This window comes from Alosa sapidissima, chromosome 10 (assembly GCF_018492685.1).
Source record: "Alosa sapidissima isolate fAloSap1 chromosome 10, fAloSap1.pri, whole genome shotgun sequence".
NCBI lineage: Eukaryota > Metazoa > Chordata > Actinopteri > Clupeiformes > Clupeidae > Alosa > Alosa sapidissima.
In genome coordinates this window covers 25,341,270-25,365,267 of record NC_055966.1, presented here as the reverse complement: position 1 = coordinate 25,365,267, position 23,998 = coordinate 25,341,270, and the positions used below count along the sequence as shown (strand labels likewise).

Here is a 23,998-nt window from a genome sequence, read left to right as displayed (position 1 = left end):
TGCTCAACAGCTGGATGCACGCGCGGTAGCTCGGTGCGTTGTGGGCACTGCCAGGGGATTATAAGTATACAGATCAACAAAGATGAAAGATGAAAAGATACCAGTTTGTGGGTCTTCTGTATTTGTGCCTGTGTGTGTGTGTGTGGGGGCCTGTGTGTGTGTGTGCGTGTGCGTGTGTGTGTATGTGTGCGTGCGTGCGCCTGCGTGCGTGTGCGTGTGTGTGCGTGTGTGTGCGTGTGTGTGCGTGTCTGTGTGTGTCCGTGTATACAGTATGATATGAATGTGTACAGGTGTGTATATTATTTATTATTATTTATTTATATACTTTACGCTTTTATCCAATTGCGACTTACATATGTGAATTTTTACAAGTAAAGTGCCTTGCTCAAGGGCACAACGGTGGATATATGCATAGCAGTAGTAGTAGTAGACGTAGTAGTAGTAACAGTGGTAGTAACAGTAGCGGCAGTAGTGGTAGTAGTGGTAGTAGTAGATAGATAGATAGATAGATAGATAGATAGATAGATAGATACTTTATTCATCCCGAGGGGAATTTTAGGTATCCAGTAGCTTATACAACCATAACACAACAAACACACAACACACATACACACATATATCTTACATACATAAATGCACATACACATCTCACATACATACATACAGTAGTAACAGTAGTAGTAGTAGTAGTAGTAGTAGTAGCAGCAGCAGAAGTAGTACTAGTAGTGGTGGTAATCATCCCGTACCTGTGGTTGCGAAGATAAGGCACCACGTAGTGCATGATGTTTGTCAGCAGAGGAATGACCCTCTCCTTTTCATCACTATAGAACACCATATCCAGAAGATGGGCCAGCACCTAGCGCACACACACACACACACACAATTCCTTTAAAGCATATTACACAAACACTGGTGAGGAGAGCAGCAGGGAGGGGGTGTTTAGGTGAGCAGTGCACTACTGGTGCTGGAGGGAGTGTTTAGTGTTTAGGTGAGCATTGCACTACTGGTGGTTAACGAGGTATGTTGCCTCAAAAGCTTTGCTATGACACGAAGGTAGCTTATTTTTAACCTGGTTAGATAACTGGTACTTCAATTTCAGGAGAACCAATCTTACAGAGCAGGACCATCACATGAACTGTTAGCTGCTGCGCAGTGCTGTTTTGGGCACGTTCAGGCGTGTTTACCTCAGCCAGCAGTGTGAGGGCGTGAACGCTGTACACAGATGGAGTGAAGCTGGAAGCCTCCATCACTGTGAGCATGAGATCTGCAAACACACACACATATACACACAGTCCCGCACACACAATTAGTGAGACAACACAACAGCATGCAGACATCACTGTGGCATATACTCACATACAGTATATGGACATGTGAAATGTCTACAAATAGGTCACACATGCACAATAGCCACAGTAACAAGAGTCATCAAAATGAGTTGTGAAATTAGCCAACAAAGATAATGCACACACCAATACAGTGCACCACAGAAATACATACACATCACACACAGGTGACACACACAAACTGATCACACACAAGCGAGGGCAGGAACACACACCTTCCACATCAGCCTCCAAGCTGGACCCGTCCACTACGATCTGGGGCGAGGGTTTGACCTCCAGGTTCCTCCGGAGCCAGGTGGTCTGCTCCAGGGACGAGCCGGCGATCGTCCCAATGGCCTCCACGATCTTATGGGTCACGTCCTGAACACAGCATCAGAGAGTAGTCTGTCTTTTAAAAGCTATTCACACAAAGTACAGACTAATCCATTTGACTCTGTGGTAAAATACAGAGACACAATACAGAACCCACTCACCTGCACCTGCACTAGCCCATTCACCTGCACCAGCCCATTCACCTGCACCTGCACTAGCCCACTCACCTGCACCTGCACTAGCCCACTCACCTGCACTAGCCCACTCACCTGCACCAGCCCATTCACCTGCACCTGCACTAGCCCACTCACCTGCACCTGCACTAGCCCACTCACCTGCACCTGCACTAGCCCACTCACCTGCACCAGCCCATTCACCTTCACCTGCACTAGCCCACTCACCTGCACCTGCACTAGCCCATTCACCTGCACCTGCACTAGCCCACTCACCTGCACCAGCCCACTCACCTTCACCTGCACTAGCCCACTCACCTGCACCTGCACTAGCCCATTCACCCGCACTAGCCCACTCACCTGCACTAGCCCATTCACCTGCACCAGCCCACTCACTTGCACCTGCACTAGCCCACTCACCTGCACCTGCACTAGCCCACTCACCTGCACTAGCCCACTCACCTGCACCTGCACTAGCCCATTCACTTGCACTAGCCCACTCGCCTGCACTAGCCCACTCGCCTGCACTAGCCCACTCACCTGCACTAGCCCACTCGCCTGCACCTGCACTAGCCCACTCACCTGCACTAGCCCACTCACCTGCACCTGCACTAGCCCACTCAACTGCACCTGCACTAGCACAATCACCTGCACCTGCACAAGCCCACTCACCTGCACCTGCACTAGCCCACTCGCCTGCACTAGCCCACTCACCTGCACTAGCCCACTCGCCTGCACCTGCACTAGCCCACTCACCTGCACTAGCCCACTCACCTGCACCTGCACTAGCCCACTCAACTGCACCTGCACTAGCACAATCACCTGCACCTGCACAAGCCCACTCACCTGCACCTGCACAAGCCCACTCACCTGCAACTCCCTCTGGTCCTTCTTGCTCTCCAGGTTGGGATTCTTCAGGATGAACTCATTCAAGACCCTACACACAACAATGCATGAGTTCATTATAACATACATACACATTAATGAGACATTTATCAACCTGTATCCATATTACACATCACTCATATTTCATCGATCAGCAGGGATTATAGCATAAAAGCTTATGGTACTCAAATATGCACAAACACTATATCCACAACATTAAATGGCATGCCAGTGCATTCCAACTAGATATTATAACATCTATTCTTACACTGAAATGAGATTCTGCATGAGTAAAAGGCTGCATTATATAACTATATTATTTTTCTTAACTTAGAATAAAGCTCAGTGAGAGTGAGAGGGATAGTGAGTGAGAGGGATAGTAAGTGAGAGCGAGTTTAAGACTGAGAGCGAGAGTGAAGAGGGTGAGTGAGAGGGTGAGAGAGGGTGAGAGAGTTTGAGTGAGAGGGTGAGTGAGAGGGTGAGAGAGGGTGAGTGAGTTTGAGTGAGAGGGTGAGAGTTTGAGTGAGAGGGTGAGGGAGCTTGAGTGAGAGGGTGAGTGAGAGGGTGAGAGAGGGTGAGTGAGTTTGAGTGAGAGGGTGAGAGTTTGAGTGAGAGGGTGAGTGAGTTTGAGTGAGAGGGTGAGTGAGTTTGAGTGAGAGGGTGAGTGAGCTTGAGTGAGAGGGTGAGAGAGGGTGAGAGGGTGAGTGAGTTTGAGTGAGAGGGTGATTGAGAGGGTGAGAGAGGGTGAGAGAGTTTGAGTGAGAGGGTGAGAGAGGGTGAGTGAGAGGGTGAGAGAGTTTGAGTGAGAGGGTGAGTGGGGGAACTGACCCCAGGATGAGGAACTGTCCTGGAGCGGGGAGGCCGAGCTGCACCGAGTCCTTCAGCAGAGCCAGAAGAGACGGCCAGCTGTCCACCAGACTGGACACTGGGATCCTGCAGGACACACACACAGTGATGTCACAATATCAATCAACATTTTAGAGTGGCCCAGCCAGAGTCTAGCCCTCAATCCATAAAAAAAAAATATTCTGCGCGCACACACACACACACACACACACACACACACACACACACACACACACACACACACACACACACACACACACACACACACACACACACACACACACACACACACACACACACACACACACACAGAGCAAGGTATGTTGCAGGTAGAGATCTGCAAGATCTGCTTACCTCTGCACATAGGCGTAGAAGAACTGGAGCATACACACTTCAAGAGAGAGATGTTTCTGAGATGCGAGAGGAGGAGAGTTGGGTCAATAAACAAGAGGAACATCATGGCACAGATGCATCAGCATTAGGCTAGAGTACACCATCAGTCCAATGAAAGCTAAAGGCAGACAAGCATCACACCATTATGCAGCATTTGTTTAGAAGGAGCGGGTGGACAAAAACCACAAGCTATGTTCTTCCAAATGTGTAGATTTTTACCATGACTACACAGGAGGCAGGTTAAGAGATGCATCCATTACCTTCACTTAACAATGCCTGAACTTCACTGCACATTTGTTACTGTTAAACTATTAAAAGAATGAAAGGAAGTCTTTGTCTACGCTGAATGAGAGTCTGTGCCTGAAAAGCTCTGAAGAAACTGAACTCGTCCAAAGGCTAAGACTTACATCTTTTACAGCAATACCTAATTAATTAGACTGCACAGCTACTGTTGGAAAAGGACAAAAGCCAAAGGCTCAAAGTGTCCATTATACATAATTAATTACATAGATAAAGTTTCACACCAGTGTATAAAACAAGGTCCTTGCCTACAAACAGGGACAGAACCATTTTTACTTCCCATACAGAACTACCTGCATGGCATCTCTAATCATAAAATCGTGGCAATGTTGAACATTTTGATTCAGTGATTTGGCAGATGTGTCTATCCAAACTGACTTGGAAATTCAGCACAAATAAACAAAGAGAGAGAGAAATAGAGTAGAGTGGAATGGGAAAAGTGCTTTTAGTGTTTTTACTGGCTCGGTAGTGAAGCTGAGTGGAAAAGCAAAGTGTCGTGTGAAGAGCGTTTAAGTTTTAGTGGTCCAGGAAGTGCAGACGGGCCAGTCTACCTTCTCCTTGGCGATGGCGGGCGGCTGCTTGAGCACCTCCTTGACCGTCTGGATGACTGTCTCCATCCGCATGGCGCTCACTGACCGCACCAGCTCCACCAGCAGCAACTGCTCCTCACACGCCACGGGGATCACCTGAACACACACACACACACACACACACACACACACACACACACATACAGATATGATTACACACATACAGTTTAACAGTTTAAGAAAAACACACACAGACACGATCAACACAAACATGTAGTCACACACTCACATTTTCATGAATACTCTCACATGCAGCTTATCTATCTATACATTGCAGGAATGTCTGTCTGTGTGTGTGTGTGTGTGTCTGTGTGTGTGTCTGTTATTTGCATATCTCTCGAACCGATGGTCCGATTGATTTCAAACAACAGGTGTCTTGCTATGGGCACATAAATGTGCAGTGCCGAGTTTGGCATTGTTTGGATAAGTAAGGCAAAAGATATCGGTAAAAGTAGCACACGTTGGCTTTCTCCGCTCTACCATAGCCACTCCCCCTCTCACACAGCACAGCTCAGGACAAGAGAGAGAGGATAAGCAGAGTTTTGGCAGCACTGAATCACGGGTTAAGATGCAAGATGTTTGGACGATTAACATGTCTGACCTCAATACTAAAAACTACCTGTATGCAGTTTGTTTACATAAAATGATTCGGCGAACTTTTTAACAGCACGCCAACAAACATGGGTATGTAGTGGCTATTCAAAATTAGGCTACATAAAAAGTATGTGCAATAAACTGACGCTTGGAATAGCCCAGGCTACTTTGGACTTGAGATTTTGAATAAACAAACGACAATTCCGACTGTAAGGTCCCAAATTGAAACGAGCGATAGGCTAATGGTCCCGAATTTAACGTTTCAGAAGACAGCTAGACAACAAGTGGCAGACTGAGCGACGTCGCTTATGCTACCAAAGACGGTTTTTGAGTCACATTGTTGCACATCTCATAGATGCATATTTCTACAAAATGGTTTGTCTTCTATATTGTTAAGCTATTCAATAGGCTAAACATAGCCTTACAAAGCTTTAGGCTCATGCAATTTCGATCAGCTACAGACAACGAGTGGCAGACAGAGCTGCATGATGTCACCTATAGGTATATAGCCTACCAGAGATTGAGTCACATCGTTGCAAATTCCAAACGATGATGCATCATTCCACAAAATGGTTTTGTCTTCAGAATCAGGAAATCATTCAATAAGCTTAACAATAAACATATAGCCTTAACTAAAAACAGCTGTTAGGCTTATGTCATTCTGATCTGTAGAAATGTCACATGCAGCCATGCCTAAATTCTGCTTACTGCACATTAATTATAGGCTAATATATTATACTATTCAGTATTCATTATTGAATGCTTAGCTGGAATGATGTTTTTCCGTATCATCCTATTTTTAAAGCAGGCATACCTGCGGGCATGTAATTGGGCTACGGGTTTTCTACAAGAATGGTATGTTTGAACGGGCACTGCATTAGTAGGCACAATTAGTTGGACACTGAGTGTAAAAACTGCTGTGCAATTTAAACATATGCCTGTACACACACACACACACACACACACACACACACAGTCTTGTGCGCACACATAATTACAACATCAGAGGCAACATTAGGCAGAGGTGTACCTTGTTCCTGGCGGAGCTCTTGACCTGTTTTCTCTCGTTCCACACGTAGGCGATGGCAGCCATGAAGTGGGCCCCATGGTTCATGGAGATGGGGCCCAGGAGCTCCAGGATCTGCTGCCGCAGGTTCTACAACCACACACAAAGGGGGCGCCAGAGAGCACAGCGTCAAACAAACCCGCAAGGCACCAAACCTCAGGATGTGTGTGTGTGTGTGTGTGTACTCCTTTGATCCCGTTAGTTAGTGAAACACACTCAGCACACAGTGACCACACAGTGAGGTGAAGCACACACTAATATAATCCCGATGCAGTGAGCTGCCTGCTACAGCGGCGCTCGGGGAGCAGTGAGGGGTAAGGAGCCTTCAGCCATTCCTACTGGTCGGGGTTCGCTTAAGAGTCCGAAGCGCTAACCAGTAGGCCATGGCTGCGTGTGTGTGTGTGTGTGTGTGTGTGTGTGTGTGTGTGTGTCAGTTTGTATTTGTGTGTGTGTGTGTGTGTGTGTGTGTGTGTGTATGTGTGTGCCAGTTTGTATTTGTGTGTGTGTGTGTGTGTGTGTGTGTGTGTGTGTGTGTGTGTGTGTGTGTGTGTGTGTATATAAGTATGTGTATGTCTCAGTGTGTGTGTTACCTTGGTGGAGCCGAGGTTGATGTTGGAGCTGTAGCAGGCGGAGGCGGTGGCAGGCCGGTCTGAGCTGTCCACCAGGTAGAGGACGCTCCAGAGCAGCGTCACCGACGACATGATGGTGTGCAGGATGGACAGGATGCCTGCACGCGCCTCCGCCAGGTGCTTCTGGTTCACGCTCACTTGGAGCTAAAGCACGCGCACAAATAACACACACACACACACACACACACACACACACACACACACACAATCACACACAATCACACACAGACACAGACACACATATACATACACACACACACAATCACATACACATACACATACACAATCACACACACAAACCCACACACACATACGTAGAGAGGCACACACAAGCAGAACATATTTAGCATTTAGACAACATTCAACTATACACATCACAAGGGCATGCCAGAGAGAGCTAAGCATTTGATAAGAAATGTGTGTGCTAGGTCTATAATGACTATGAGGGACACTGGAACACTGAGGTGATTTTTAGTAGTTCTCTATCGCCCCCACCTGGTGATATTGAGATGCTGGGTCCAGCAGGCAGTAGTGGATGATGGCCGTAATTCCCTCCAGAACAGTAAGAATCAGGTCAGGAGGAATGCACGAAGCCATCCACTGGGGTCTGCATAGTAGCATAGTACACACACACACACACACACACACACACACACACACACACACACACACACACAGTCAACCATGAAAGGATACACAAATGTATATGTGCACACATACACACAGCCAACATACAGTATGTTTTCAATCCTATCACTGCACCCACACACATCCCATAAGTGTGCACGCACACACACTCACACACACACAGCCCAATACCAACGACACATTAATTTGTAACATTAATACTGCATGACGGCACCATACACATTTGCGTAATGTGTGCATTCATTCATGTCTATTTTTGACTCCAAATGTTCACACAAGGTGGCAGCCCTTAAATCTGTGGTCTTAGATTGCCATCTAGTGGCAATGTTTTATTGATGGACTTGTGTCCAACATTAAACCATACACATCAACATATCAGGGGTAACCAGTATTTTTGAGGCTAGAGCTACTCGTGCTGCAGCTGTGTCTACTCATGTATGTATTCCTTTTCGTATATATACTCTTTTGACTCTTTTCGTATGCTCTCCAAGTTGTTTGGACAAAAAGCGCTCAATGGTGTTTTAAGCCCCCACCGCTGACTTCAAGGCAGCACTGCGACCGTCAACTTCAAGGCACCTAACCCTAACCCTAACCCTAACCCTTGCCTAACCCTAGTGCCTTCCATGGAGCGCTGCCTGGAAGACGACGTTGGGGGCTTAAAACCATTGTGCACAAAAAGCATTGGCCAAAATCAGGAATGTTAAAGTCCTAACAGAGAATGTGAGCCAGGGCCAGGGTCCTGACCTCACAAATGCTGGATGAATGGGCAAACAATCCCACAGATAGATACACATCCAAAAATCGTGTGTAAAGCCTTCCCAGAAGAGTGGAAGCTGTTCTAGCTGTCACATGCCAATAGAGATGTAGCGGTTGACGACATATGTTTTGGGAGTGGATTGGTGGTGGGGGGATCCACCAATATTGGGCGGCAAATGGCTGGGAGGCTGTTGATCAGAGAGCCATTTTTCCTGCCAGTGTGTCAAAATTCTATTTCTATTAAACGCTACATTTCTATCGTAAACGTGCTAATTACCAACCATTTCGTTCAAAAATTCTATAACAATGATGTTTTTTAATACTTCAAAATAACATTTGCTAAATTAACCTTACATTTTTCAGTAGCCATTGGTGTGTAGATTTGAACAAAATTTAGTTTGGTTCTTACCGGGGCTTTTACTGCCTGAAATATCTGATTTTGTTTACCACACTCGGAGTTTAGTGCTTGGCTGGTGGGTACTTATTCCCAACCTTTCTCACGGCACATCAACGGTTAGCCCGAGAATTCTCGTCGCAATTCAAAATTCCACTGGAGCTCCAAGCGGATTTGTACACGCAGCCTTACAACACTGTTCACAGCTCTTCAAGTCACGGTAAAATGTAATTTTTGGTACATAGCTAATTTTGATAAACATATGGTGTGGGTGCTTGCGTTTCTTTAGGAATCCGCTGTCTTGGTTTGTATAGAAATGAATATTAAGTGACACATACACGTGAGAGGTTGGACATACGTGACGGTTGGTAGGTAATATGTGACGTTCCGATATATATTTAGAGTGTGGTGTCCCAAAAGTTCCTGTAGGGCTAATTACCAGGTGTCCCAGTACTTTTGTCCATACAGTGAATATTGCTATGAGTCCTAAACAGTGATGTTGTGTGGAGTGTCGTTGCTGGTGCCTGGTATGTATATATGAATGAATGAATGAATGAATGAATGAATGAATGAATGAATGTAGGTACAGAAAATGTTTAGATGTTCCATATTTTCCCATGAGTCCTAAGCACAGTGTAGTTGTGTGGTGTGTGGTGCAGGTTTGGTTGCTGGTACCTGGTGTCGGTGAGTCCAGTCTCGTAGCGGTACTGCTGGAGCAGGTTGTCAAGGTTGCGGCAGAGCTGCAGGGTGACCGAGGCCACGACGCGGCGCAGCACCTTGCCCATGTAGGGCAGCGTGGCCGTGATGAGGCCGATCCACTGCGGGTGCATCTTGCAGGCGTGGTTCTGGTGCAGGGCCCGGATGACGGCGCACAGGAACATGCCCTGCGCCGTGATGGGCTGTCCGTGCAGGTACTGCAGCGACGTGAAGGGCTGCTGGGGACTCACGTGCTCCACCTCGCCCCCGAGGAGCTCGAACGCTCCCCCGGCGCCCGCAACACCGCCCCCGCCAACGGCTCCCACGCCGCCACCGCCGACGACTCCGCCGCCGACGACCCCGCCACCGCTGACGCCCGCCCCGGCCACGCCAGCGGCCACGGCGTCGGGCCCGTCCTCGGAGGGGGTGAGCACGCGGTGCTCCAGCACCACCAGGCTCTGCAGCAGACGCAGCAGCTGGGACTGCAGGGCGCTGCAGCCGTCCAGCTGGTCCTCGGACAGGTTGATGACGCTGTCCTCCGACAGGCCCTCCTCCACCGCCGCCACGTTGGCGCCGCTGCACCGCTGCTCGTGCCACTTCTGGGCGCTGAAGATGGACGAGAGCAGGCAGTGCAGTACCACCTGACAAGACACACACAACAACAACAACATTTACTGTTATTTACATATCTACCACGTCATATACTTACATTTTTTATTTAATTTATTTTATTTTATTTTATTCTCACTGGTTTCATCGTCCACTACACGGAGGACACAAACCTCTTTATGCTTCAATACATTTATGCACCCCACGGACCTGACAGTCTAGACACATCCGTCACCAGGAGAAACTTCAGTTGGAGTTTATTTAATCACATCAGGTAAAGTCAAATGTCTGGATGCTGATTAAAAAATATATTAACAAGTGTCTACTCCTTAACATAATTGGGGTAGCACAAGGTACAACAAGAGTGCTATTACAGGATGCCTCTGTGGAGACTTTCAGGAGAAAGTGTACAAGGACACAAGGACTCTGATTGATACACAGAACCTGCATTCACTCTCTGTACTTGGCCAGCGACTGAGAGGCGTACCCCTAATGAGACACTGCAGAGTGTTTTAGGCCCTGACGCGCGCGCACACACACGCACACACACACACACACACACACACACACACACACACACACACACACACACACACAGTGTTTAAAGATCCGATTGATACTCAGCAGCAGGCTCCTCACCTTCTGCACTTTGCACTTGGACAGCAAGTCACTGATGAAACTGGCGAAGCCCTTGGCCGAGCCGCCGATCACCTTGGCCAGCTCGCCGAAGAGCAGCGTCAGCACCTCCACGCTGGTCAGCTGCATGGCGCGGTTGCCGGCCAGGTCCTGGGCGGTGGCGGCCACGTGCGCGGCGTAGTAGCTGCGCAGGAAGTAGAGGCAGAGCAGCAGCACCACCTCCAGGAACATGGCGCCGCGGAAGGGGTGGGCGGCGTGCGCGTCCTGCTGCGGGATGGGGCAGTAGAAGTCCTTGCCCATGACGGAGACGCGGTGGCGCGCCAGCAGGTTCTGGAGCAGCGAGAGCTGCGGCGTGTGCGTGTGCGTGACGCCCGTGGTGGCGATGGCCGAGACGAAGGCGGCCGGCGAGGCGCGCAGCATGGCCGCCACGGCCGAGAGCGCGTGCAGCGTGCGCGACGAGTCGTACAGCTGCAGGTAGAGCAGCACGTGCTGGTACAGCGGGTGGATGTTGAAGCGGGGCGGCGCGGGGGAGGTGCAGGAGGAGGAGAGACGCTGTTTCGAGCCGCCACCACCCGCTCCTCCTCCTCCTCCTCCTCCTCCGGCCTCGGCGCCTCCGCTGGGAGAGCCCACGTCACTCTCGATCTCGGACACCTCGCCCTCGCCGCAGCTGTACCAGTTCTCCAGGTCCAGGCTGTCCCCGAAGAAGATGCTGGGCGGCCGGCTGCGTCCGGCCTGGAGAAGCTGCTGCTGCTGCTGCTGCTGCTGTTGCTGTTGCTGTCGTCGGCGCTCTTCCTCCTTGCGCTTGGCCTTCTTGACCTTGGGCTTGGCGCCGGGGGACTTGTCGGCCGCCGCTAGCCGCTCCATGATCTTGCCCTTGAGGCTGAGCTGCGTGCTGCTGTGGCTGCGCTTGCGGGCCTGCGGGTCGTCGGCGTGGAGGAGGACGCTCAGGTCGGTCGACGAACCCCCGACGCTGCTGCCTGCCACGCTGGCCGTGGTGGTGCTCCCGCCGACGCCCACGCCGCTGCTGCTGCTGCAGCTGCTGTCCGGGAGCATGACGATGGAGGGGGACGAGCTGTGCCGCGTGATGCCCTCGCGGTGCTCCTCGGCCCTGGGGAGGATGGAGGCGGGGAAGGGGGTGATGGTGGCGGAGGCCACGGGGCTGGGGGCTTCGGAGACGGAGGTGGTGTTGGTGGCGGCAGCGATGGAGAGGAACTCCAGAGTACCCCCGGCCACCAGCTCCGGCAGTGTCCTGTGCTGAGCACCGGCTGGGAAGGGCCCCAGGGCCAGCCTCTGGCTCGCAGGGGTGTCCATGATGGAGGCGGACGAGGAGGACGAGGAGTGGATGCTGTCCGCGTCCGTCTGTGGCCAGGCCTCGGGGGGAGATGGGGTGTCCGCCGAGCTCTCCTCCACCGCCTGCACCACCCTGTCCAGGAGCTCCGCCATCACCGTGGACAGAACCTCCTCCTCCTCCTCCACCACCTCCGCTTCGGCCTCCTCATCCTCCACTGCGCCCTCCGCTGGCTCTCCTGTGGAGTCGCACCCGTTCTCGGTAATGCCACCTTCTCCACCTTCGCCTCCCGCCTCGGGCTCCTCGAAGCTGCCGTTGTCGATAGTGGAGTTGTTGGAGCCGCTGGAGTCGGAGCTCGCAGGCTCCCCCTGCTGGTCAGGAGGTGCGTAGTCGCCACACAGCTGCAGATTCTCACTGCTCAGGCTGAGCAGGGACAGGCTGTCGCTCAGGGGGTTGACCGTCAGGCTGAAGGGCTCCATGTCGTCCAGTGGGAGGAGATGGACATGGCCCTGCCCACCCCTCAGACTGTCGCCATGGCCGAAGTCTGAGAGTGTGACAGAAAAGGAACGCAGAGTTTAATATGTAAGAAACAGTGGAAACAAGGAAAATAAAAAAAAAATCACTTTCTGTACAGTTCAACTTTTGAAAATCTAGCCATCCTGTCAGGCTCAAACCTTCTCTTCGCAAGAAAAAAAGAATGAAAGCTGTTTCGCACCAAGTCCGGCTTTTCTGACTAAATATTCCCACAAAATCAGGCAGAATTGTTTTTCAAATTTCGTCCAGTTTGCGACTAACAAGAATATGTATTTAATTACCAGCATGATTTCGTGCGAATACAAATTCAGACAGGTGTGAAAGGACCTTGAGAATACACTGACATACACATGCACGACCTCTCCTTGGAGCTCAGTGAAAACAGAAACAGAGAGCCCTGCCGTCTTACTATCAGAGAAACCCAAGTCCCTCATATAGATGGGCTCGGACGGGTCGCGTTCTGGGTCGGGGGGTTCGGACTGGCCCGGCTGGGGGAAGTTCTGGGCCCAGTGACGCTGCGCCTGGACGCGCTGGATGGACACGCGGTGCGTCTTGGGGTGCAGCAGGAGCAGCAGCAGGGGCTCCAGCACGCGCGCGATGTCGTGCCGCTGCAGGACCTGGTCCAGCCACGCCCGGCCCACCGCGCTCGCCGAGCCGTCCCAGTACGTCAGGCTGTCCAGCATGATGAACAGAGACCTGAGCAAGGACGGGGGAGAGCAGAGAGAGTGAGTGAGAGTGTGAGAGAGAGAGAGTGTGAGTGAGAGGGACAGAGGAAGAGAGACAGAGAGAGAGAGAGAGAGAAAGATGTCTAAAAACCCTTTAATCCATTAAGTCAAATAAATCATTCCATTTCTGTGATGCCCTTCAGGCTATGAGCACTAAGAGCAGGAGGGGAAGAGAAAGAGTCAGAGGGGGTGAGATGGATGAGAGAGTGCGAGAAGTAAGAAAGAATCAAGAGCAGTAGACGAGATGTCAAAAAAACAAACCAAACAAACCCCCCCCCCACCCCCCCACTCCAAAAAATAAATAAATAAATAAATAAATAAAATAAACAATGGCTCCAAAATACTGCACTAGTTTTTAAGCAGGGGGAGGCTGTAGTGCGGCGGAGGCCTACCGGTCAAAAGTGCGGTTGAAAGGGGAAGACTTGGTGATGTTCAGGTCCCTGGTGAGGTGCCACAGCACAGAGAACTTCACATGGGCCTCCAGACGCACCCTCTAACACGACACAAAAAACAGTTGAGAATGTATTACATGAATGTGTGTGTGTCTATCCTGTTGCTACATGTGTGTGTGTGTGTGTGAGTGTGTGTGTGCGTGTGTGCGTGCGTGTGTGTTTTTTGTGTGTGTAGGCGCGCGCGCGCGCGTGTGTGTGTGTGTGTGTGTGTGTGTGTGTGTGTGTGTGTGTGTGTGTGTGTGTGTGTGTGTGTGTAGGCGTGTGTGTGTGTGTACCTTGTCTCTGTGCATGAGTTGCTGGCTGATGACATCCTCACAGATGCTGGAGGAGGGCACCAGGTTGTGCAGCTGGTAGAAGAGCTCCACGCTGCGCTGATGATGTTGCGGGGTCCCCTCATCCAACTGCTCCCACAGGATCAGAGCTACAGTCTACAAGGAGGAGAGAGAGAGAGGGGGGGGGGGGGGTAGAGGGAAATAGAGAGAGAGAGAAAGAGAGAGGAAGGAAGAAGGTAGATAGGTGAGGAGGGAGGTAGTAGGGATTATTTAAGATGGTAAAAGATTAGGAATTGACTGAGCAAGGATAAAAGACAGCAGAGAACATGAAAGAAACACACACACACACACACACACACACACACACACACACACACTGCACTGCACCTTAAAAAAGTTGGTCTTGTCAGCGATGTACTTGAGGATGCCCTGCGTGAGGGGTGGCCTGATCACCACGGCGACGCGGCCTTGGCTGGGGCTCATGGGCGGGGCCGGGTCCGCGCTGCCCACCCGCTCGGCCGTCACCATGGCGACGGACTGGGTGAGCCCCACCAGGTCCATGAGGAGGGAGATGGCCACACCCTGGATGCTGAAGTCCACCGGAGCGCAGCACGCGTCCATCAGACACTGCAGCCAACCCGCAGGGCGCTCGCCATCTGCTGGCCAACAAGTGCATCACATCACATCAGAAAGGAGGGTTGTGGGAAGAGTCTATTTCAGCCTCATTATTTTTTCCTTTTCACTGAGGACTATTTTTTGCTCTCTGATGGCAGCATTACACAGGTGTAGTTCCTGCTAAATAAATGTAATTGTTTCACATTGTTACCCATCCCTTCAGAGACTTTCTAATGAGGAGACAGAGCACTCAAAAACTCCCATAGAAATGTATGTGGTTAGTGCGAAGCGCAGTCATCTACACATATTCCGCTCTTTCCGCTGCCATGTGACATGTGAATACGTTGTGCTAATCATATGTTGTGAGCGTGAAGCCTTGCGCACTCGCAGTTCTGCCCAAAATAAATGCCTGATAAGTGCACAAAAATGCGTTGCAATTATGGCCGCCGAGTGGAGGGACTTGCCTAAAAAGGCTTTGATCCCTCTCTTTATCTTTTCCCTCTTTACTGCCCTCTTTTGGTGGATATGTTCTCACAAACAATGACACAGAGTACATGAACGGGGAAACGACACCTGAACTGGTGGTATGGACTCGTGGTTTGGGAATAATCACACTGAAACCATCACCATTCCCTTCACCTGACACACGTATGCCTCTGAGAGGTGCATCTTCTTACCTGACAGCTCCTCCCTGCTGGGCGTGGCCTTGAGGTTGCCCTCGGCGATGTAAACGGGGAAGCTGGAGCACTCCAGGAAGAGCTGACAGGCCGCCGTGAAGGCCGCCTGACATTCCGTCCGCTCCGGCTCACCCTCCTCCTCCTCCTCTCCCCCCCCCGGCCTTGGCGGCACCCCGACCTTCAGCGTGTCCATTTTGGGGGGTCGGGGCAGCGGCCGCTTGAGCTCTGTGACCCCTGTGGTGGTGGCACCGTTGCTGTGGGCGGCGGAGGGGGAAGTGATGTAGAGAGTGATGAGGCGGGACAGGAAGTGCTGGAACTGCTCCAGACAGCACTGCATGACTGGCTTACTGTCCTGAGGCTTGCTGAGGGCCGCGCCAGACCTGGGAGGGGGCCGCGGAGTGGTCGGCGTGGTGGTGGTGGGGGTGGTGGTGGAGGAGGTGGAGGGGTCCTCAGGGGAGTGGACTGAGTCCTGCTGCGGCCGTTCGCCGTCCTCCTGGTACTGGACGAAATCGGTGAAGCTGTTCTCGGAGGAACGGCCGCCGGCAGCGTGACCATTGCTGTCCTCAAACACCTCGCCAGGCACGGCGGGAAGCTCCAGAGATGACGGCAAAGACTAAAGAGAGAGAGATATACAGACAGACAGACAGAGAAATATCAGACACAGGGTCTTAAGATGCTGGCAGGGAGCATTTATGTGCCTGAGACATTTCCAAAGCAGTTTTCTATTATCTACTATCTCTGTTCATATCGGCTTGGCCAACATGTGAATTCCAGCCGTGTTCCTGAGAACTTCCAGCCCTGAGGATGATCTGAATGTCTACTATGCAAACATAAATCATGAGGTCAATAAATGTGTTGCAACTGGTTTTCAATATGGACGACTGCCTCAGTAAATGGACATAGACGTAGAGCCATCACCATCGGTCACTTGGTGAGGCCCTGTCTTGTCAGCGAGCATTTTTTCTCCAGGTGAGTTGCAATGGAGTGAGTGACAGCTGGCACCTTGGCCTCAAATGACACGCTTTTTAATCAGACATGAGGCAGAACACAAACAACGATCTGGAGAGCTTGACAAACACCCACAGAAGACTGCGTTTTAAAAAAACTCATGCCACATGCTCTCTCTGCGCTAGTCTCTACTGGGCCTACTACCCACACCTCTCAGCCCCAGAGAGGACACAGGGGAGGTCAGTGTACAGTGACTCCCCCACCACCGCCCCTTAACACACACATACAGAGAGAAGCAACGGGGAGCAACACAGCTGTTGAGAGTCTGGGCCTCCCAGCATGCATTGCTGCACATGAGACCAGAACTGAGTAGAGCCTTCCCTGATTGGAGAGGGGGGGGGGGGGGGGGCAGTACACAAAAAATGCCCTGCAGCCTCACCAATCAACACACACACACACAACACACAAACATAAACATGCCTCTAGGGCATCCCAGCATGCACTTCTGCTGTAGGGGGTTGGCTTTTGGGGGGGGGGGGCAAAGAGTTGGCTCAGATGGCAGGCCGCCTGAGCAAAGCCCAGAGGAGAGACAGAATGTGGGGGTGTAGCCGGAGGGGTGGGGGGCAGGAGTGTGTATGAGGAGGAGGAGATGGGGCAAACTTCCGCTTGGATGAAGAGGACAGACCTACGAGGCCCTGCGGGCTCCTCCAGAGAGAGAGAGAGAGGGGCGCAGCTGCGAGATGAGCCCGATCCCCGAGTCCCCTCGGCCCCCTGCAACGCCACGCTAGCCTCCCCTCTCCGCCCCTCCGGCTCTCTGGTGCCCCGGCGCCCACCCTGGGACAGCGGGCCAGGTCCTCGTCCTCGTTTCCTTCCGCCTCACTGCGTCCACAACTCCACACACGGAGGCAGCCAGGTAGCCGACCGGGAGAGTGAGGGAGACACATGCACATGCTCTAATGTGCTCCTCGCACATAAGGACTCACTAACAAACAAACACACACACACACACACACACGCATGCGCTCGCACTCACAGGCATGCATGGACACGGACACACAAACACACATAATGGATCTGCACAACATGCCTAACTCACATACACACACACACTGACACATAAAGAATAGCAACACACATGTATACATACATAAGACAAACAAACACACACACAAAGCGGGCCTGTCCAGTTGGAGCTACAACTGCATATGCGCACACACAGACAAATACACACACACACACACACACACACACACACACACACACACACACACACACACACACACACACACACACAGCGGGCCTGTCCAGTTGAAGCTACAACTGCATATGCGCACACACAGACAAATACACAAACAGACACACACACACACAAATACCCACATACATAGGTCATGGTGCCAGACCCTGGACCATCCTGCCCACTTTGTCGGAGGCATGGCTCCAGGAGGTGGGGGACAGGCGCAGGGGTAGTGGGGGACCATCAGAGAGCAGCAGGCCTGTTTCTGGGCCAACGCCTGCGGGGAGGGAGGACACAGGCCAGATCTGGCCAGTCCCTGCAGGGCCCCCGAGTCCCAACCAAAGCCTCTGTTCCCTGTCTAACTCTGTCCCCCTCTCCCTCTCTCTCACACACACACACACACACGCACACACGCACGCACGCACAAAAACATGCAGGCAACAAGGCCTGTGCCTGTCAAGTTGGAGCAAGGGACCATAAAGAGGACACTAAGCAGGGTTGTTTTGGTATGGGGGGGTGAGGGGGTGGGGGGCATGGGGCTGGCACGACATGTGTTCACAACAGCATGGCATTCCAGCACATCACTCCCTGGTGATTAAATGAAAAACAGCTTAGATGTCGCTTTAGATGGTTCTTTTTTCATTCCACATAAAGAGACTGTCGTCTGTCGTTTTAAGTTGAGCCATGCCATTTCATGGTGAAGTAAAGAAGAAAGTTCTTCCCCTGTATGTGAGAATACACAAACTACCTATAAAGAGGTGCGTGTGTGTGTGTGTTTGGCACACACATGCAGCCTATACGCTGGTGCCAACAGCATCAGAGAGCGCCAGAGAGATCAGAGAGATGAAAAGAACAGGAAACTGGGAAATTTAAGCAACTGATTATACTATGGACACGCTCCATTCACGTCCTTAGGGGCTAGTTTGGGTTGTTTGTAGTTACAACAAGAGATGCCCGATTCCTGATCAAGGGAAAATATTGCGTCAATACTGTGACAAATGACTTTAACAATAGCACACTGCCGTGGACATTCACTCCAACCTAGTTCTCTTAAAACCATATCCCTCTATAAAACATAAACTATGCTTGCATGTTCATACTGTATGTACTGTAGATAAGTATTTTGTGATTTCCTTTCTCCTTCCTTATAGGATGACAGGTATGACAAAGATATGACATCCTCAACGACACATTCAGTGATCTACTTTACTACTGTGAAGAATTGCATAAAAATGGTTTGAATTGAAAAAGTGATGAACAAGGAAATCTGCAGTTGAGAGTCATCAGTTCTGTCTTAGGACTTAAATCAGGATGTCCACCTCTACCCTGAAGGTCATTGCCCATCTTGAACTAGGGCCCAATGACTACAATCAGCTCATCTTTGTTGTTTAACGTCCAGTATTGTGACCCAATCTTTTTTGATCTCTTCTTTATCTACCCAAAGCAACATACAGATGTCGAAGAATTGACTCGGGCTCAAGGGCACAGCGGTGGCAGGACTCGGACTGGAACTCATGACTTTTCAGTCTACTGCATGCAAACCCGGCTCCTTATCCACTACATTCCCGCAACCCACCCCCATCCCTGGAGGTCCCACAGAGAGATGCCCTACCCGCTTGTCCTCCCTGCCCAGGGCTGGTGGTGCGGTGCTGGATGTGGGCGTCGGGGTGGTGGGGGTGGGGGCGGCGGTGGCGGCGGACCCCTGGGGGAGGCTGAGGGGGGAGACGAGAGGGGGCTGCACCTTGCTGAGGATCTTGGAGCAGAGGCGCAGGCAGTGGGTGAGCTCCCCCAGGCCCAGGGACTGCAGGTGGGCCGTCAGCGCACACACCATCCGCAGCAGCAGCTGGGGCAGGTGCTCCGTCTGGATCTCGATGTACGTCTCCTGGAGGGGGGGGGGGGGGGGGGGGGGTCAGAGGGCAAAGGTCAGGGGGCGCAGAGTGTGAGGTCACACAGCTAGGAATCTCACCAACGTGTTGGACAGGGCTTTCATGTCAGATGATAAATAAATTAAATCTGCATCTAGCTTTGTGTGCCTCATAGAAGGAATACAGAGTTTATACATACTGTACGTGCGTTTAAATTTGAGAGAATAACTGTCTTCTTTAAGATTGAGATTCCAATCGAACACAACAATATGTTAAATACTGTACAAACCCAACCACCTACAGTGGCTACTCCGTGTCACACCACAGATGAACATGAGAAAATAAAGTAAAAAAAATCAAATACAATGGAAGTGTTTTTCACAAACACTCGGAGTTGGAGAAAAAGTGAAGCGCATGCAAGATGGACAGACAGACAGACTTAATAACACAAAGGGCTTAAGGGCTCCCCTTCCTGCACCATCCAAACAATACACACACCTTCTCCACACACACAATCATTTGTTTGACTCGCCTCTGAGCACCTACGTATTTTTAGCAGTGAAATGAAAATTGTCCTATGACTCACTCTAAGTGCTCACTTATTTCTTTTGTCCAGAAACACACCCATTGGCAGTTTAAGCCATCAGAGCTATGCAAGCTGCCGCTGACCATGTGTGGTGTGGGGAGTGGTGTGCACGTTAGCCTGGTGACATGGCTGACGTCCTGCTTCATCAATTTGTTCATTAATAGCTCTGTTCAGATATTCCTGTCTGTGAAGTGTGCGCGGTTGCCTGGTGACCGACTAATAATGGTAATTAACTGATGTGGTTGGTTAATTCCTGCTGACTGTGATCAGTGCATTGTTGCCTGGAGACTGTATCATTAATAAATTGATGTGGTTCATTAACAGTGTTTGTTTGGATGCTTCTGGAAGGGAGTCAGGGGGGAAGTGGAGAGAGAGAGAGGAAAGAGCAGACATTACTGTACCTGGCAGATAACCCGCATGCTTCTAGTAGGCTTCACGGAGAGATAGAGAGAGAGAGAGAGAGAGAGAGAGAGAAAGAGCACAGAGCTTGAGTAGACATGGGCAAAGCAAAGCAGAGGACAGAAAACACACTTCAAGGCGGACAGAGTAGGCTAAACACACACACACACACAGGCACCTGCAGCCATGTGTACACACACACACACACACACACACACACTCCCTCTTGTGTGCGGCTGCAGTCATTCACATAGATGCAGACCACACATATCTCGTCTCACACACACACACACACACACACAACTCAGGTGAGGACACAGCATCATTGGCAGAAGAACATGTCAGAATTAGAGCATTTCACACAAGATCATTCAGCAGGACTCATTAACACTCTCCACACAGACAGCACAGCCTTCTCACACTTCCATCAGGAGCGTCTCTACTTTTAGATGCTTTTACACACACACACACACACACACATTAGTGAAACATAACACTGCATATAATGAGCTGCAGTGCTGTGCGTGGGCCTTGTGAAGTCACCAGACAAATAAAGGCCTTGCCCACACTAAACACATTCTGTATTGTGTGTGCTGGGAGGAAGTGAATTGACCTGAGTGTGCTACACTTCGATCTATGATCACTTCCATCACTGCTATTCCTGCTGAAAGGAAGGAGACGTACACATTTGCTTAGAAATGAGTTGGCCTATTGTGTCAATGAGCCATTACTATATGCACTACTACTACTAGCCAGGGGCTATGTCTAGATTCACACAGATACTGCTGCTATTTGCACCGCTACATGGCCGTCAAATGCATCTGAAATGCATCAGCGAAAGAAAGAAAGAAAGAAAGAAAGAAAGAAAGACAAGCCTGAGGAAAGAGAAAGAGAGAGAGAGATGAAGAGATAGAATAGTAGCTAGAGATAGGCAAGACTCACCAGGGACACGATGTCCAACAGAAAGTCTATGAGCTCACAAAACTCCAGCAGAGACAGGGCTGCAGGCTCAGAGCTCCCAGCATGCACCGGGGCATTCTGATGGCTACTCTGGGTTTTCCTGATAAAGAGAAGCCATTAAACCATTAATGCAATCAGTCTGTACTGCTTGACCAAATTTGGAGCAATTCTTTGGGCACACACACACACACACACACACACACACACACACACACACACACACACACACCTGCAGCAGTCTTCAAACCAGCGAGCGATGTAGTCCCACATGTAATATGGCTCAAAAGAGTTGAACAGAAGGTTGGCTGTTTTGATGAGTTCAGCAGTCTTCTTGTTCTCTCGTAGTTTACTAAATGACAAGCAACGTTGAAAACATACCGTTACACCATTACAATTCATCTTATCCCATTTTACAGGTAAAAGCATTCAATGATACCCAGTAAACCGACCTAATTCAATGTAAAGAAAACATACATAATATGCACGGATTCTGGAATGTGCTTGAGTTCATGCAGGACTATATGTATTGGCATGGCATGGTGTGTGTGTGTGTGTGTGTGAGTGTTAGTGTGTGTGTGTGTGTGTGTGTCTCACCTGCTAAGCTGTGTGTGGTCCTTGATGAAAGGGCTCTGGGTCTGCAGGTCCAGCTCCGCTCGACACTGAGTGTGCAGAGTCCTGAACACCTCAATCAGCACATCCTCAAGGATGGCCGGACCTGACAACACAACCACACAAATCAGAATATCACACATAACACACATACTGCATCATACTGTGTGTGTCTGTGTGTATGTCTTTTAAATATCTGTTACATACATACTGTATAGTATTCCGACTGCATTTCTGCAACTCTAACTGAAGGCTAGTGCATGGCTGTGTGTGTGTGTGTGTGTGTGTGTGTGTGTGTGTTCTACCCAGCTCTGGCTTGTCCAGCAGACTGATGAGGATGCGAAATGGCTTCAGGTCATGCATCAACACACTCTCCTCCTCCCCTCCTCGCGCCTTTCCTTGTAGGATCCCCACCATGGCCTGCACAACATACGTCAACACACACGTACACACACACACACACACACACAATAGAGAAAATAACATTCTTAAATGATGCGCACACACACACACACATTTATCAATAAAGAACTTGGTATAACATCCATAAATAGTGCACACAGACACAAACACACACGCACGCACGGACACACTCCTGTTGAAACAGCATCATGCTGCAGTCTGCTGCATACCACACCATTTGGGCCAGCAGGCGTCTCCCTACATCACTGACACAGTACATCATGCAGGAAGGAGGGGGGTGTCGTACCGTTTCAATGTATAATTGTATATGGATATGTTTGTCTGCAATGCAAAGATCTGTGTAGGAGTATGCAAATGTTAGAAAGTCTTTGTTGTGTTAGAAGGTACCACATTGTGTGCTTATCTGTGTGTGTACAAGGGCATTGATTGTGTGTTTGTATGTGTGTGTGTGTTTTATTTACTTTGTGTCTGTATTTTATCTACTATGTGTGTACGTGTATATAAGTAAAGGTGTGTGTGTGTGTGTGTGTGTGTGTGTGTGTGTGTACCTGTGCCTGTGTTTGAGTGTATGTAAAGGAATGTGTGTGTACTGTATGTGTGTTTGTGTGTATGTGTGCCTGTGTGTCTGTCTGTGTTTGAGTGTATGTAAAGGAATGTGTGTGTATGTGTGTTTGTGTGTATGTGTGCCTGTGTGTCTGTCTGTGTTTGAGTGTATGTAAAGGAATGTGTGTGTGTGTGTGTGTGTGTGTGTGTGTGTGTGTGTGTGTGTGTGTGTGTGTGTGTGTGTGTATCTAGGCTCTGGGGGCAGAGAGATTTCATGCTTGGGCAGTTGGAGAGGCGAGTGCGGGACAGAACAAACGTTCCCGGCAGTAGCCCCGGCCCCTACTGAGGCAGTGCCAACAAGTGGCCCTTACCAGATGGCAACACAACACACACACACTCACAAAAAACATTAAAATTTTTTTTTAAAAAAAACACATTTTTGTCACACACACAAAATTGACATAGGGGCCCTCTTGTTATCCAAAGTCAGTCATGCAGACAGACATGCCAAAGATGATCGCTGTATCAAAGGGTGGCTCTGGGGGAATAGAAAAAAAATGTGTGTGTGTATGTGTGTCTGTCTCTCTGTCTGTGTGTGTGTGTGTGTGTGTGTGTGTCTCTCTGTGTGTGTGTGTGTGTGTGTGTGTGTGTGTGTGTGTGTGTGTGTGTGTGTGTGTCTGTCTGTCTGTCTGTCTCTGTGTGTGTGTGTGTGTGTGTGTCTGTGTATGTGTCTGTGTCTGTGTGTGTGTCTGTGTATGTGTGTGTGTCTGTGTGTGTGTGTCTGTGTGTGTGTGTCTGTGTGTGTGTGTCTGTGTGTGTGTGTCTGTGTCTGTGTGTGTGTGTCTGTGTGTGTGTGTCTGTGTGTGTGTGTCTGTGTGTGTGTGTCTGTGTGTGTGTGTGTGTGTGTGTCTGTGTGTGTCTCTCTGTGTGTGTGTGTGTGTGTGTGTCTGTCTCTGTGTGTGTGTGTGTGTCTGTGTCTGTGTGTGTGTGTC

General features: G+C 50.2%; 1 protein-coding gene across 4 annotated transcripts in view; it reads right to left on the bottom strand.

The window, feature by feature from the left end:
* dop1a (DOP1 leucine zipper like protein A) overlaps positions 1 to 23,998 on the bottom strand; it is a 36,765-nt gene that overhangs the window by 5,806 nt on the left and 6,961 nt on the right. For 3 of the 4 annotated variants that reach the window (XM_042108225.1, XM_042108227.1, XM_042108226.1), the window contains exons 9-32: positions 22,346 to 22,460; positions 22,026 to 22,146; positions 21,661 to 21,780; positions 21,414 to 21,531; positions 20,474 to 20,503; positions 19,234 to 19,503; positions 15,437 to 16,049; positions 14,532 to 14,800; positions 14,148 to 14,300; positions 13,813 to 13,913; positions 13,105 to 13,391; positions 10,877 to 12,705; positions 9,608 to 10,269; positions 7,630 to 7,741; positions 7,096 to 7,278; positions 6,470 to 6,595; positions 4,807 to 4,941; positions 3,917 to 3,972; positions 3,545 to 3,649; positions 2,702 to 2,768; positions 1,562 to 1,706; positions 1,185 to 1,264; positions 747 to 856; positions 1 to 47 (exon numbers count right to left, since the gene is read on the bottom strand). The exon at positions 1 to 47 is cut by the window's left edge and continues 103 nt beyond it. In XM_042108225.1, coding sequence (XP_041964159.1) covers positions 1 to 47; positions 747 to 856; positions 1,185 to 1,264; positions 1,562 to 1,706; positions 2,702 to 2,768; positions 3,545 to 3,649; positions 3,917 to 3,972; positions 4,807 to 4,941; positions 6,470 to 6,595; positions 7,096 to 7,278; positions 7,630 to 7,741; positions 9,608 to 10,269; positions 10,877 to 12,705; positions 13,105 to 13,391; positions 13,813 to 13,913; positions 14,148 to 14,300; positions 14,532 to 14,800; positions 15,437 to 16,049; positions 19,234 to 19,503; positions 20,474 to 20,503; positions 21,414 to 21,531; positions 21,661 to 21,780; positions 22,026 to 22,146; positions 22,346 to 22,460 — 5,854 coding nt within the window. The remainder of the gene's footprint in view (positions 48 to 746; positions 857 to 1,184; positions 1,265 to 1,561; positions 1,707 to 2,701; positions 2,769 to 3,544; positions 3,650 to 3,916; positions 3,973 to 4,806; positions 4,942 to 6,469; positions 6,596 to 7,095; positions 7,279 to 7,629; positions 7,742 to 9,607; positions 10,270 to 10,876; positions 12,706 to 13,104; positions 13,392 to 13,812; positions 13,914 to 14,147; positions 14,301 to 14,531; positions 14,801 to 15,436; positions 16,050 to 19,233; positions 19,504 to 20,473; positions 20,504 to 21,413; positions 21,532 to 21,660; positions 21,781 to 22,025; positions 22,147 to 22,345; positions 22,461 to 23,998) is intronic. The other variant, XM_042108228.1, reaches the window with a different exon arrangement.